Genomic DNA, 15764 nt, shown 5'->3' with positions numbered 1-15764 from the left:
GTTTAAATTCTGTGAACCCACATGACAGAGAGGGTTAGCTCCTATACACTGTTTGGGACAGCAATTATTTATTCATTTATTTATTTATTTATTTATTTATTTAAAAATTTTTAATGTTTATTTATTTTTGCAAACGATAGAGACAGAGCACAAACAGGAGAGGGATGGTAAGAAAGGGAGACACAGAATCCAAAGCAGGCTCTAGGCTCCAAGCTGTCAGCACAGAGCCTAACATGGGGCTCGAACTCACGAACCGCGAGATCATGACCTGAGCCAAAGTCCGACGCTTAACCAACTGAACCACCCAGGAGCCCTGGGACAGCAATTACTTTTAAAGAACCAAGTTTTTGTTAACATTGCTCTTGCTCCTGAGCCCACTGACAAGCTAATGTCATCAGTTTTCCCTCTATTTTGTAAATCACAAATTTAAATATAATCCAATTGCAAGTGTCAAATTTACACTACACTCTAGTCAAGTGAGTTATAGATAGACAGAGAGATATGTTATACTCAATAGTGTCTTCAGGATGAGTAGGTAAGCCACATCAAATTATCCTTAAAAAACAGCTACCATGAGCTACTACACTATTGCCAAGAACACATTCTGACATTAATGCTTTCTTCTTTCTGAAAGACTAGTGTCACCTCTTACATTCTCTTTTTATAGCAGCTTTATTGAAATACATAAACCCCATACCATAAAATCCACCTTTGAAAGTGTACAATTTGGTGGGTTTTAGTATATTTATAGAATTGTGCAACCATCGACACTTTTAGAACATTTTTAACAACCATAAAGAGACCCTGTACCCATTAACAGTCACCCTCTGTCCCCACCTCCTCCAGCCCCTGGCAACCACTCATCTACTTTCCATGGATTTGCCTGTTTGGGGTATTTCATACAAACGAGTTCATATGATATGTGGCCTTTTTTGTCTGGCTTCTTTCAATTAGCACAACATCTTCAGGTATGTTATAGCATGTATCAATCCTTCAGTTCTTTTTCATAGCCAAAAAATATTCTGCTATAGAGATATGCCATATTTTGTTCATCCATTCATTAGCTGATGAGCATTTACGTGTTTCCATTTTTTGACCATTATAAATAATGCCTCTGTGGACATTGCGTACAAGTTTTTATGTGAACACGTTCTCAATTCCTTTGGGATTTATCTATGAGTGGATTAAAAAACACTTTAAGGATTGAGTCAATGCAGGGATGAGAATAAGTCAAAAGGTTTTTTTTCACAGATCTGTCAAGCTCCCGAGACTAAAGGGACATTAGAAGGGAAAAGTGAGTTATTAAATAACAAAGGCAACGTTAGAATAATAGGTAAAATAGCCTAAAGAAACATTTATCTTGTCCTGGTCAGCTTAAATTAATTTTAATATTACATAATTAACTTGGAAAGACATTCAAAAACACTAAGAACAATTATAAATCTGTCTTGTTTTTTTAAGATATAAATTTCTAGGTTCTTTTAGAATAGAAAATATTAGTATTTAACAAGGATACTTTTGGTCTAGTGATTTATGATTTCAATACTATGCCTACTGCCGTGTTCGGATACCCAACTGCTATTAAAGATTCTAAATTCTAAGTCACCTAAAATGAAGAGTACTACAGGGCTTAAAGTCGTTTGAGAACAGAGATATACTTCATAAAACTGGAGAATAAAGGGGTTCTTCTTGAAATAAAGGCCAGAATCTTGAACACTAGCAGACAACTTGCTGCTTTCATCTGAGGAAAAAGAACTAACGTTATTTGAGAAAATTATGGTTAAAAATCATTTCTATATCTTTTAATGTAATGAAAGAACATTGAGAGTTAAAATAATCAGGCAGGACTTCAGGTTTGAAAAAAAACCCAAAACTGTCAAATCCTTTGGGTTTTTCTACTTTCAAGTTCAGACATACAGTAAATTACAGATACAGGGGACAAAATAACATTCCCTGCATGGTGAACATTTTGATAGTCTAGTTGAATCTATTTTCAGTATCCATTTGGTACTAATTTCCCCAAGTTTCAAAGCATAAAAGTAGCAAATGAAATTGTAAAGCTCATATCCAGGGTACTAGAAAAAATAACAGCCATTATATGATGGCTGTCACTTTTTAAAGCCTGGTTCTGCTTGAAGAATTACTGCAATAGCAATGAAAGAGGCATGCTTTCCCACCCATGATGTAATTTGCCTAGTTATGCTTGCCTAGTATTCTATAAAGATAGAATCTTTGGAAAAAAGAAACAAGGCCAAACTTTGTGCAACCTATGGCTTTTACTTTTTATTACTAACACACAAAGTAAATGAAAAAAATATCAATTGTTTCTCTTTAACTCTCTGCTTCCTATTTCCAGATGCTTTAAATAGGATAGAAAAAGCAAGGCAACAAAACAAATTCCATCCACTGCATGAAGGTTGACCTATCAATGTTTCAGTTGCAAAGAGTCAATAATAAAGTCATAACTATAAAAAGAAGGAAAACAATTATTGCTTAAGTGCCTCCTTAGTTCCTGAATTTTTTCCAGAAAGAACAATATGAGCCATATATTAGCACAGAAAAAAAGTTACTTTTTCCTTTTCATAAATTTTTTTGCTTCTTTCAAAAGCTCTTCCATATCTTCCTTCTCTTGGTCTTCCTGCCCTGGTTCCCAGTCAGAATCTTCATCTGTTGGCTCATATTCTTCTTCCTCATCATCTAGAAAACGGTCATTGAGGTCATACTCATTGGATCGCCCAACATTATCACTATCTTCATCTGATATGCTCCTCACTGAAAAAAAAAATTTTTTTTTTTCGGTACACAACAGATCAATCACCACTCAAACCTGAGAGTAGAGATATCTAACTATAAAATGTCTTTCTCTGACAAGAAGTATTGTTACTTAAGACATCGCTAACCACCACAAATTTCTAGAAAGAGGGCTAAAATTATTCTTTGCTAGAATTCTAACTTTTTAAAAAACATTTGTTTAATTCTAACTCTTCCTACTAAGAGGATCCTGAAACTAAAATGTCCTGTGAGGGCACCTGGGTGGCTCAGTCAGTTGAGTGTCCGACTTTGGCTCAGGTCATAATCTCATAGTTCGTGGGTTCAAGCTCCACCTTGGGCTCTGTGATGACAGCTCAGAGCCTGGAGGCTGCTTCAGATTCTATGTCTCCCTCTTTCTCTGCCCCTTCCCCACTTGCACTCTGTCTCTCTCTCTCAATAAACATTAAAAAATAAATTAAAAAAATTTTAAATGTCCTGTGAGATTCCTAATAATGGTTCCTTAATAATATAATCAAGCGTGCCTGGGTGACTCAGTTGTTTATGTGTCTGACTCTTGATTTCAGCTCAGGTCATGATCTTATGGTTCGTGAGTTCGAACCTTGCACTGGGCTCCATGCTACCTGGATTCTCTCTCCTTCTCTCTGCCTTTCCCCTACTCTCTCTCTCTCTCAAAATAAATAAGTAAGGATTGAGCCTCCCAAGCCTACCTGGGATTCTCTCTCCTTCTCTCTGCCTTTCCCCTACTCTCTCTCTCTCTCTCAAAATAAATAAGTAAATAAAATAATAATATCATAATCATATTTATGCTCTCCTACCCTCTGGGGCGGTAGAATGTATTTTTGTCCCAGTTATTTACTGTCCATCCCTGTCATATGATTATATTTAACCACCCCACTGACATCAGACTTGGCCAAAGAAAAGTAGGTGGAAATGGTGTGTGTCACTTCCAAGGAGAAGCTTTAAGAGCCTTTCTGTAGTTTCTGCTGCAGCCATTTTCCCTCTGCCACAGTCTCCCTCATCCTAGATACAGGCTGATCCTTTAGCTCGGCTTCCAGGATGAGAACACACACGGGACACACGAAGGAGAAATACACCTATTTATTGTTGTGAGGCGTTGAAATTTGGGGACTGTTATCACAGTAAAGCTGGCACAATCTGTGATCAAATGAGAAAATATGAGTCTACACATTTTGTAAAGTTTAGTTTTATAGATCTTCCAGTTCATGTTTCAGTGACTGGGATTGCTGAAAATATCAGGATGACTATGGTAACACCATTAGAATTTATAGGTTTCTAAATAATACCAGAATTATAATAGAATTTTTCCATCTCGAAATCCATTTCTTCCCTCATCCCACTTTTTTATTTTCATTGCAAGCAACAGGCTTATTTTAAGATAAGCTCCCTAGGATGATGTGGAGCATTTAAGAAACAAGTAGGGGGGCGCCTGGGTGGCGCAGTCGGTTAAGCGTCCGACTTCAGCCAGGTCACAATCTCGCGGTCCGTGAGTTCGAGCCCCGCGTCGGGCTCTGGGCTGATGGCTCGGAGCCTGGAGCCTGTTTCTGATTCTGTGTCTCCCTCTCTCTCTGCCCCTCCCCCGTTTATGCTCTGTCTCTCTCTGTCCCCAAAATAAATAAACGTTGAAAAAAAAAAAATTTAAAAAAAAAAAAAAAAAAAAGAAACAAGTAGGAAGATTCTCTCTGGAAATCTATGAATGGCAGAGGACAATCCCTGCGTGAACACCAAATGGAGGAGTTAAAAATATTATTGTTTGTACTTCTGTATATGCTTTACTTCACCTCTTCCTAAAATGTTCACATGCAATAGACAGTTAAAAAACACAAAAAACACAAAAAAGTAAGGTAATTTATCTGTCCTCTTAACTGCCATAGTCCGGACATTTACATTTTTCTTAATATCGCTATTCATTTCCAGAGAGGATTTGAGCCAGCTTATATTAATGAGGTCATAAAAAATACAAATGAAAATAGAAACTAAGAACACAAAAACCAGAATGTAAACATGTCAACCTTCATCTTTAACATAATTATTATAAATTGAGCATCAGGTTTCTCCCCAAGTTTCTTGGTAGCCAAGGCTAAAAAGGCTACATAATGATTTGCACAGTGCTCATTAGCATAAGAAGCACACCAGTCCCTTAAGGGAAATGTAGCACTGTATTTATTTGTATACATTTCTCATCTCCTGTAAGCATCCTGAGGGCATGTTTTACATCTAGCTAATCTCAACTCCCCATATAACTTTTATGATAGAAAACATTTAAAAAACATTTAGAGGGCAGTTTGCAGATGGCAAAAGGAGGGAGGGAGGAGGGAAGAACAATATTCTTCTTCGCCATTCTGCTTTGGAAGTATTTCATATACATAACTAGTGACATCTCAGCAAAGCGTTTCCTTTCAGATTCAGAAATTACCCTGAAGATTTATAAGAGAAACATACATAAAGTTGAAACAAATTCAAGTTCTCCTCCTGCTTTATTGGCTGTTTCTCTTCTCTAACATACTCCAGTCTTATATCCTAAATTCCCAAATGTATATGCTAAGCCCTGACTAACACCTGAATTCCAGGCTCCTTTATCTCACTGCCTATATACTCTCTCTACTTGCATAACTAACAGGCATCCGAAACATATTCCCAGAACACAACTCTTGAGGTGCTTCACCCAAATCCTTTCTCTTATCAGTCTTAGTATATGACTTCTCCAACCTTGACCTTCTCCAAGAAATCTTGGAGTCATCCTTGAATATCCCCCACTGAAAACCCAATATCCAATATGTCAAGAGATCCTATTGACTCTGCCATCAAAATCTATCTGCCACTTCTCACTACATCTACTCCATACTCTGGTCCCCATACCATCATCTTCTTTTTTCAACCAGTTCCAATGTTCACCCAACTGGTTTCTGGCATCCACTCTTGTCTATTCTCCACAGAGGAGCCAGAAAACCTTCCAATAGCTTTCTATCTCACTCTGAATTAAAACCAAAGTCCTTACTTATAGGTCCTGGCCTCTATTGCTTCTTGGCCTTTTGGCTAAGATCAAGTGTATAGGTCCTGGCCTTAAGACCCTACACAACTGGCCCACAGCTAGCTTTTCTGATCTCATCTGCCACTCTTCACTTACTCGCTTTGTTTGAGTTCTACCCTTTCTCTACTACTCCTTGAACAGTACAAGCAGGATCATCTCCAGGGCTTTTGGAGTCACTCTTCCCCTTGACTAGCATGCTCTTCCCTGAGATAATCACCTCTCTTATTCTCTCCCCCAAGTCTCTGCTCTAATATCAAATTTTCAGAGTCTGTTTACCATCCTACCCAAAATGGCACCTGCCTCCCACCACACACACCTTTGTCATTCTGTCTGTCCTCTTACATAACTTTTCTTCTTAGCAGTTATCACTACGTGACATCATATAGTTGTTTACATGTACAGTGCCCACCTTTGTAAACTTCTACAAGAGCAAGACTTTGCCTCTATTGTATCCTCAGCTCTTGTAACAGTGCCTAACATATAGAAGACACTTAATATGTATATTTGTTGAATATATGAACGAACAAATCAACTGCTGAACACCTTTAGTTTTACAGAAATCCTTCATATTATAACCTACACTTTTATCACTAACCTGTCTATACAATGAATTACAATAAAGACTTTTATTTAAATCCTGCTAATTGAAGGGGCTTTAAGCTTCAATGAACCCTGGAAATCTTTAGCAACTTATTGGGCAGGCTCATTTCTTGAGCAATAGGCCATATTATTTGTTTCCTCAAAAAATTGTTTACATCTATCAAATTGTCATTTACATAACATTACACTCATATTCTTTTAATAGGAAGTTCAGAATCTAAAAAAAAAAAAAAAAAAAATCTATAACAGAACTCCAAGTAGCTGGCAGTCAAGTTTCATCCATTTTACTTCACATGAACAGGTATTTTGTGCTTTAAGGAAAAGCACCTGAAGAGTCAAACTCAGCTCTAGAATCCAGCTCTATGTCCTTTGTTAGTAGCGTCATGTCCATACTTCTTAACAGGGTTTTAAATGCTGACATGTGATTATCTTTCTGGAATCAATTATAATGGACCCTCCTTAGCCAATTAATGCATGACTTTAAATATTCCATAGTGTAGGAGCACCTGGGTGGCTCAGTTGGTTAAGTGTCTGACTCTTGATTTCAGCTCAGGTCATGATCTCATGGTTTGTGAGACAGCCCTGCATCAGGCTCCATACTGACAGCTCAGAGCCCGCTTAGGGTTCTCTATCTCTCCCCTCTCTGCCTCACCACCCCCTCCACTTGCACACATGCTCTCTCTCCCTTTCTCTCAAAATAAATAGACATCTAAAAAATAAATAAAAATAAATATTCTACAGTGTAAATGCCATCTAGATGGGCACCTACTTTTTTTTTTTTTATTGCTGAAGGTGTTTTTAGAAAACGTACAGTTTCTGCCTTTTGATGTAACTGGTCCATGCAGATAGTGAAACTTTACTTATTTGGAAAATGCTCTGAATCAGCACACCTATTGATGTGAATTATTATATGATTTCCTGAATCATGGAAATAATCTCAAGAAGCCCGGTTCTTAACTAAACATGGCTACCACCTAACCTAGGAATAAAATGCCTATCTTTACCACACAATTAGCAAATTTTCATACAAAAGGGATATGAAGAACACTGAAATCAAGGCAGGAAAAAAATCCCATGCATGTATTCTCTAACTGGGCAAGCTGAAACACAGTATAGTATCTGGATATCTGGATTTAAAGTGATGCAAGTAGTCACGTTCACATAAACCTTGCTAGTAGCACTGTTTGCTATACAGAAATTTCAAAGAAAGCTTCTCATACAAGGAAGCTTGTTGACTAGAGAACCAGGCAACATTCGATGAGGAATCCCATCACAGAAGATCCCAAGCCAAGACTCCAGTATTGTCCAGAGAATGCCGTGGTTGGTGAAAAGCTTATTAACATGCTAAACTAAACTAAACTAACAGGAGATACAGCAGTAGCTGTTTAACTGTTTACTCTACAACAAAACATAATTTTTTGTAGTGTTATTTTTTGTAGTTAAATTTCCACAGAATTAAATAGCATAATGCCATTTTTGAAAAAATAAGTGCCTATATGTAGCATTTTCTTGTATTACAACTACCTGATTTGAAATGTAATTCTTGAGTGTGTCTGAGAAATCAGACGTGAGCTTGTTTAGGGGCTCCTGGGTGGCTCAGTCAGTTAAGCGTCCGACTTCAGCTCAGGTTATGATCTCATCTCATGGCTTGTGGGTTCGAGCTCTGCGTCGGGCTCTGTGCTGACAGCTCAGAGCCTGGAGCCTGCTTCGGATTCTGTGTCTCTGGCTCTCTCTGTCCCTCCCTACTCACGCTCTGTCTCTCTCTCCAAAACAAATAAATATTAAAAAAAAAAAAAAAAAAAAAAAAGAAGTGAGGTTGTTTCTTCCAAATCAAGGCAAACTCAGAAGTCATTTTTTCCTCTACCTTCACTTAGAAGCTTCTTGCTGCTAGTTTTCTGTTTTTATGTGATAGGCCATCCCCTTCATTCAACAAAAAGTCTCTTTAAAAAGCACCATGGTAAGAGAAAGAGGCTAGACAGATGGGAGGGTAGAAGTCCAAAGATCTGGGTCATCAACAAGCCCATAAAAAATGAACAAGTCATTTAACTTAATGGCTTAATGGAATTTATGTTTTTATCTGTGAGTCAATGGATGTTGATTAAATTACTTCAAAAATCCTTTCTGAATTCTGATTTTAAAACTGAAGTTCTAATTTTAAGGCCAAAGTAGAAATCTTCATTTTCTCTACAGATCAGTGAGTAATATGAAATGTAGGAATGGACTGACAGCTTGACTGCACGAAGCAGTACAAGAGAAATAGGCATAGGCTGCCACTTATTTTTAAAAATTGATGGGTAACATCAGACTTCCATGATGGAAAATAACCACCGTTAGGGAAGAAACAAACTCTTAACACGTTTAAAACAACATGGTATTAACTGGTTGGAATTAGGCTACAGCAATTTCTGACTTTTCTATTTATGCAGAGGAATGTGTGATATCAGAATGACAATTCCTAAATTTGTATCTAATCTTTCTTTTACAGTTTAAAATTTCATTGTCAACTCTTACCCCAAGAACATAAGTCTGAAGAGCTAGTGAAGAGTACAGTGTCAAATACATGTTGGAAGAAATGCTGGTTTTACAGAAAGAAAAGATTGTTCCAAACTGCTGATTTTTGCACACAGATTTCGGGTGTTAGGATCTAAGATGCCAGATGCCTCATAGCAGATTTACAGCTTAACATCAATAATTCTTCAGATTTTATTTTCCTTTACCATTCTGATCTACTTTATTATATATGAATTTCTTTTTTTAAATACCATTGCACTAGCCTTTTTCATATCCCCAAATCTCTCAGCTTTCCCCACACTAAACAGCAGTTTATATAATCTCATTTAAATTCCATTAATTTTCACAATAGCTTTTAGAGCTTTTGGGTTGTACCTCTGGGGAAAAAAGCATATATAAGCAAATGTGCGCATACAGTGGCAGAACTAGAGAAATATTAAAATAGCTATCAATAGAAAATTCTAAATTTCCAGGCACGAATGGTACTGACAGCACGGAATAATGCATATCACATAATGATAAAAGCCAGAATGACTTCAATAATCAGATGACAAAATGCTAATGATAATTTCTTTTAAATATCTCAACAGGTAAGTTAGCTAAGAAAGTATAAAATAAAATTTTCCTGGCACTGATTACTCTTGCATTCAATATCTTGTGCCAAAACCCCAGCACTCTAAAAAAGTGTGGAAAGTTAGTGAAATTTTAACCCAATTAGATATGTAAGAAGTTTAACACATGGTAGCATCAAACCTACAGAAAACAAAATGCACTACATAAATTGTTACGTGTGTGGAAGAACTCTGCAGACGGAAATGTTCTAGGAGTGCTACAAATCAGAAGTTAACTAGTAAGAATTCAACGCAGTTATTTTAATAGTGGTACTATATTAAATTTTATTGTCTTATTGTGTAGTTATGATACCCCCACCTCAAATTCAACATGCTTAAACTTTAAAAAAAGGAGACGGGGTGCCTGGGTGGCTCAGTGGGTTAAGTGTCCGACTCTTGATTTCGGCTCAGGTCATGACCTCACGATTGTTTGATGTTCTCTTTCTCTCTCCCTCTGCCCTTCTTTCTTTCTCTCTCAAAAAAACAAAACAAAAACAAAAAACAAAACAAAACTACCTGGTTCTTCCTCCTGATCTCTACGATATGTAAATGTCATCCCCAGTCACCTGATAAACTGTATCATAATTCTGAGTCATCATTATTTCCTTTATGTCATTCCAGCCCCCACACCATAACCAATTAGTTGGCACATCTGATTTTTCCTTCAAACTCTCACTTGTATCCAATTCTATTTTTCCATTCTCATGGTGGCCACTCTAGTTCTGGCCCTTTATTCAATTGCCTAATTAACACCCAGAAGACTTCTCCCACTCTAATTCAGACTGTTCATTGTCAGAAGCTTGATTTGGATAAAATACTGCCTCACCATTATTTGCCAATGCACCCACACCTTTGGTCTAGCTTTCAAGAGCTTCTATAATCTGGCTTTGATATATCTTTTCATTATCATCCACAGTAACTACAGAAACTCTCCACGTTAGTTAAACTGATCCACTTACTAACTCCACACACAACTTACCATTTCTACCTAGAGGTCCTTGATTGATCTATTATTTACTTTGACTGGGATGTCCTATACCTACCAACCACAAAGTTAAGAGACAAAGATGATTTAAATACAACCAAGGCCAATTTCAAGAACAACTTAGCATAAATTCCCACATCATGGTCTGCCCTGATAAGTCCCACTAGAAAGTGCTCCTGCCCTTTCCTTGGAGATTTTAGACCATCTCATCACAAGCATATAGAGCCAGAACTGGTTCTCATGGATCTCTGTAACTCTGCTCACTTGGAAGACATAATAAATGAATAAGTAAGTGTACAACAAATTAGGTATACAAACATGATTAAGAACTTGGGCGATGTTAAACTTTAAGGATTTGGGAGATGAGAAAAACAAGGATGTTAGAATTCAGTGTTAAATATCTCTAAGTTAAGAAATACAATGAGACCCCCCAACATTCAATTTAATATTTGAAATACTCCAGACAACCTAATTTGTAAGTTTTAGAACAGGAAGAATGTTCTGACTACATTGCCATGTAACAACCCTTGAAAGTAGATTAAAAATAAAACTATCTATACTTTTTAAGAAAACTGTCTTTCCAATGAAAAGTTTTTCTTATAGCTGTTGCAAAAATATGTCTTCCTTCAGAAGATTCTCTAATAATAATTCAAAGAGACTTTTCAAAGAAAATTCAGATATTTTTAACTATGCCATCTGATGCATATTGATAACTTTTAGGAAAATGTTTCCTATTTCTATAAAAATACAGATGTGTCAAATGCCTTTTCATGGGACAGTGTTAAACTCTGTCAGTGAAATATAGCTCTAATTGCTATACATTACATGACTCCTGGAAGGAAAGTTCATTTAACCACCATACATGCTATATCACTAGATATAGCCCCAGTAAAAAAAAAAGTGTAACATATAACCTCTATACCCTATTAGCTCAGATAAAATGAGTTATTTGTGTCTGGAGTACTAAAGCATGAAAGTGTGTTTCAATGAGAAATTTCAAGTGGAATTCTCTTATGGTGAAATTCATTATTTTCATCACTTGGTTACAAGGTGGTTATGTTTACGCACACACAAGTGCATGGGGTCACAGCCTGTATAGTATGCATTTTATTCTCTCACTCTGTGGGCAGAAATACTGTATGCTGAATTGGCCTCTGCACTATATAAATGATATGAAGAAGCCAGAATCTGTTAAAGGTAAAAAAATATTAGAGTTTGGAAGCAGGGGAAAGAGAAGGTAAAATAGAACTGCTGTACCTAGGACTGAAGGACACTTGATCATTGCTTCTCTGGTATCTGTCCTCCCTCCCTCTCCTTCTTCCAAAACTTTAGTTTCTGTTGGGGATCCCTGCAGTGACCCTATCTTGGTTCCAGGGATGGTACAAACTAATCAGTGGTCATAGTGATTGGTCCAAGAGTAAGAATGTGATCTAAACCAGTAAAAAAAGCGAATTTGCTGATTCTTCGTAGGAACAGTGAAAGCTAAAGTTATTCATCCTCTCTCTCTCCTTACATATAAACATGGGTGCTGAATAAGGATGCACATAGTTCCTTCATTGGGACAGGAGCCAGTCTTAGGATAATAATGACGCCTCTCAAGACAGAATGATGAAAGGATATTCGGTGACAATATTGACATTACTAATGAGTCAAAGCAGTAAATCTTATCTAAATCCATCTCTACTTCTGGATTTTTCACTTAAAGAAGTCAGTAAGTTCTCATTACCATTTAGGCTAGTTTGAGATCATGTTTTCAGGTACTGGCAAACAAAAGAATCAAAACAGATACAAGGATACATACACATTGTTATGCAGTGATTGTAGAAAACCTCTGCTACATAAAAAATTTATCACTATTTTTCATCTAAGAAAAATCATTAAAATCAGCAAATTCATGGAGGCAGAGATAAAAAAAATTCACATAAGTGGAAACTACATCTAGGTTCAACAAGAGAATCATTTGACAGTTTCATTTTGAGTTTACTCAACTAAAATTACTTACCTGGATGTGTACTATGTCTATATTCTATCTTGTGCTGGGGATTCTTCCTAAAAAAAAAAAAAAAAAAAAAAAAAAAGGCAAATATAAGAGTTTTCCAATCACTAAATATTAGTAAAGACTATTTAAATTAAACTAGAACACTAACCTACAAATAAAAATTAGGTCCCAATAAGTGTCTTATTGAAAAGCATTTGCTTTTTTGTTATTGTTGTTAACTATAGTCACTATGTTGTATGAAGCATCTGCTTTTTAATTACAACATTTATTAAGTGCCTACTACATGCTGGGCATATTTCTGGGGAAATATCTGCTGGGCAGATGCAAAGATATCCTGGTGAACCAAAATTTTTACCTCAAGACTTACTAGAGAAAAACAGTATAAGGCAAATAAAATACAACATATCATATTCCCAAAATACAATACTGTATTTCTAAAATGTCAATGCCATATACCATATATAAAAATATAATGTAAAGTAGTGTATAAAACATAGAACACAAAGTATCAAATATGTGTGTCTATGTGTGTATGCATGTAATGTCTAAGAGGATACTTCTAAGGCTCTTCTTGAATCCAAAGACCAAAGCACTTAAGTCATATCTCTTAAGATTGCCAGTTGTTGGGGCGCCTGGGTGGCTCAGTCGGTGAAGCGTCCGACTTCGGTTCAGGTCACGATCTTGCGGTATGTGAGTTCGAGCCCCGCGTCGGGCTCTGTGCTGACTGCTCAGAGCCTGGAGCCTGTTTCAGATTCTGTGTCCCCCTCTCTCTCTGCCCCTCCCCCGTTCATGCGCTGTCTCTCTCTGTCTCAAAAATAAATAAACGTTAAAAAAAATTAAAAAAAAAAAAAAAAAAGATTGCCAGTTGTTATGAGGATACAGAAAAGTTAATTTGCATTGAGAAATTCATATGACATATTCCAAAGTCAAACGGAAACTACTGTTTGGATATCTATTTTTTATTATACGTACTCATGATCTCTTCTATTATTTTATTAGCTAAACGTGAATAAAATAGCATTTAGCTAATAAACTGCCCAAGCAGCACAAAATCCAAAGCAGTAACTGGTCCATCATTATCAGCTTGATGAGTACCTCTCTATGGTGGGCTAATATGGGAGAGCTGGGGGACACTGACAATAGGTATGTGCTGAGGTGCACCGCTCATACGAAGCTGTTGTGAGAATTCATGAAGAATACGGAGCAAGTCCTTAGTCTAAGGACGCAATAAGTTGTAAGTAATTAATGTTAGCCATTGACACATCCATCACTGGTTCCAGAAATAGTCATGGGGCACTAATTGTATGTCAGTCTCTGTGTCAAGTGTCAGTGACATTGCTTATTGCTAATATCTCTTCTTTTTAGGATAGCATTTAATACAGTATAAGATTGCAACCACACAGTTAATTAGGGCCATAACTCAACAGTTTTGAAAAGTGGAAAAAAGATTCTACAAAAGATTGTGTATTTGGGATAATTAACCCAAATGTGACCTTTTAATGGAAAAGAAACTTCAAAGTTGAGAGAAATAAACTGGACAACTTAAATGCGGCAAAGAGAGGTGCAAATGAACAAAGCTGCTGTGATGATTTGTGGGAAGACCTTTCCTTACTGATGTGTTTAATTCAGCCTGAATTAAAATTCAATTAATGCTGGACAAGTCAGGGGAGGAAGAACAGACACATGAGGGACATTAATACCAAAATTATTCTTCATCAATAATCTAGAAAAAGACCGTTGGTCACCTGAGATTATTTTGGGTAACCTTTTAAAAACTCTGTGTGTGTGTGTGTGTGTGTGTGTGTGTGTGTGTGTGTTAAAATTAAACACACTGGTAGCTTTTTGTTTTGAAAAAAAATATCAAACATACTAAAAAGTAGCAAGATTAGTGCCCTGAAATTTCATATACCTTCATCGAGATTCTTCAAATGTTAACCCTCTACACAGATGCTCCACTGTTGTTGTTGTTGTTGTTGTTGTTGTTGTTGTTACTATTTATGGTCTTTTGAGATTTAAAACTTTTTCTTTTTTTAAAAAAATTTTTAAAAGTTTATTTATTTATTTTGAGAGAGACAGTGCAAGTAGAGGAGGGGCAGAGAGACAGAGGAGACCGTGAATCCCAAGCAGGCTCCATGCCATCAGTGCAGAGATTGACACAGGGCTTGAACCCACAAAACTGCAAGATCATAACCCAAGCCGAAACCAAGAGTCAGACACAACCAACTGAGCCACCCAAGAACTCCTCTCCTTTTTAAAATGTTTTTTTTTTTTTTTTCAGGTCTTAAGCAGTCCTGTCTTTTCCCACTTTGCCTTTAATAATTAAGAAAAGAAAAATTAAAAAGTTAAATACAGTCTTAATTGTTTGCCACCAGAGCCTCTTCCAAAACGGTATGGAGGTTCCTCAAAAAATTAAAAGTAGAAATACCATATGATCCAATAATTCCACTACTGGGTATTTACCCAAAGAAAGAAAAACACTAATTCCAAAGGATATATGCACCATATGTTTACTGCAGCATTCTTTACAATAGCCAAGATATGGAAGCAACCTAAGAGTCCATCGATAGACAAATGGATAAGGAAGATGTAGTGTGTGTGTGTATATATACATATATATATGTGTGTGTATGTGTGTGTGTATATATATATATATATATATGTTTGTGTATATATACATATATATGTATACACACACACACACACACACACACACCAGAATATTATACAGCCATAAAAATGGATGAAATTGTGCCATTTGCAATAAATAACATGTATGGCCCTAGAGGGTATTATGCTAAGTGAAATAAGACAGAGAAAGACAAATACTATATGATTTCACTCTCACGTGGAATAAAAAAAAAAAAATGAATAAACAAACAAAATCAGAATCAGACCTATAAACACCAGGAACAAACTGACAGTTACCAGAGGGGAGGGAACTGGAGGATGGACAAAAATGGGTGAAGGAGAGCTTCCAGTTATAGAATGAACAAGTCAGTGAATAAATGGCACAAAATAAGGAATATAGTCAATGATACTGTAAGAGTGATGGCGACTACACTGTGGTCAGCATATATAAACTTGTTGAATCACTAGGCTGTATACCTGAAACTAATGTAACATTGTGTGTCAATTACACTCAAATAAAAAAAGTACAGAAATGAAACCAAGGACTTAACAGAGACTCAAGTACAGTTTACGCACCAAATACCAGTTAAAAGACTGCTGATAACAGTT

General features: G+C 36.5%; 1 protein-coding gene across 3 annotated transcripts in view; it reads right to left on the bottom strand.

Annotated features, from left to right (window-relative positions):
• Nucleotides 1-245: 245 nt before the first annotated feature.
• The window catches only part of APLF (aprataxin and PNKP like factor), an 81943-nt gene continuing 66424 nt past the window's right edge, over nt 246-15764 (bottom strand). The window contains exons 9-11 of one of the 3 annotated variants that reach the window (XM_047853819.1): nt 12531-12577; nt 2571-2772; nt 246-1741 (exon numbers count right to left, since the gene is read on the bottom strand). In XM_047853819.1, the coding sequence (XP_047709775.1) occupies nt 1738-1741; nt 2571-2772; nt 12531-12577 (253 nt within the window). In that variant the 3' untranslated portion in view covers nt 246-1737. The other 2 variants (XM_047853820.1, XM_047853821.1) reach the window with 2 other exon arrangements.

Source organism: Prionailurus viverrinus, chromosome A3 (assembly GCF_022837055.1).
Source record: "Prionailurus viverrinus isolate Anna chromosome A3, UM_Priviv_1.0, whole genome shotgun sequence".
NCBI classification, from domain to species: domain Eukaryota; kingdom Metazoa; phylum Chordata; class Mammalia; order Carnivora; family Felidae; genus Prionailurus; species Prionailurus viverrinus.
Note: the sequence above shows the minus strand (reverse complement) of the source record. Positions and strands in the feature narration are given on the sequence as shown.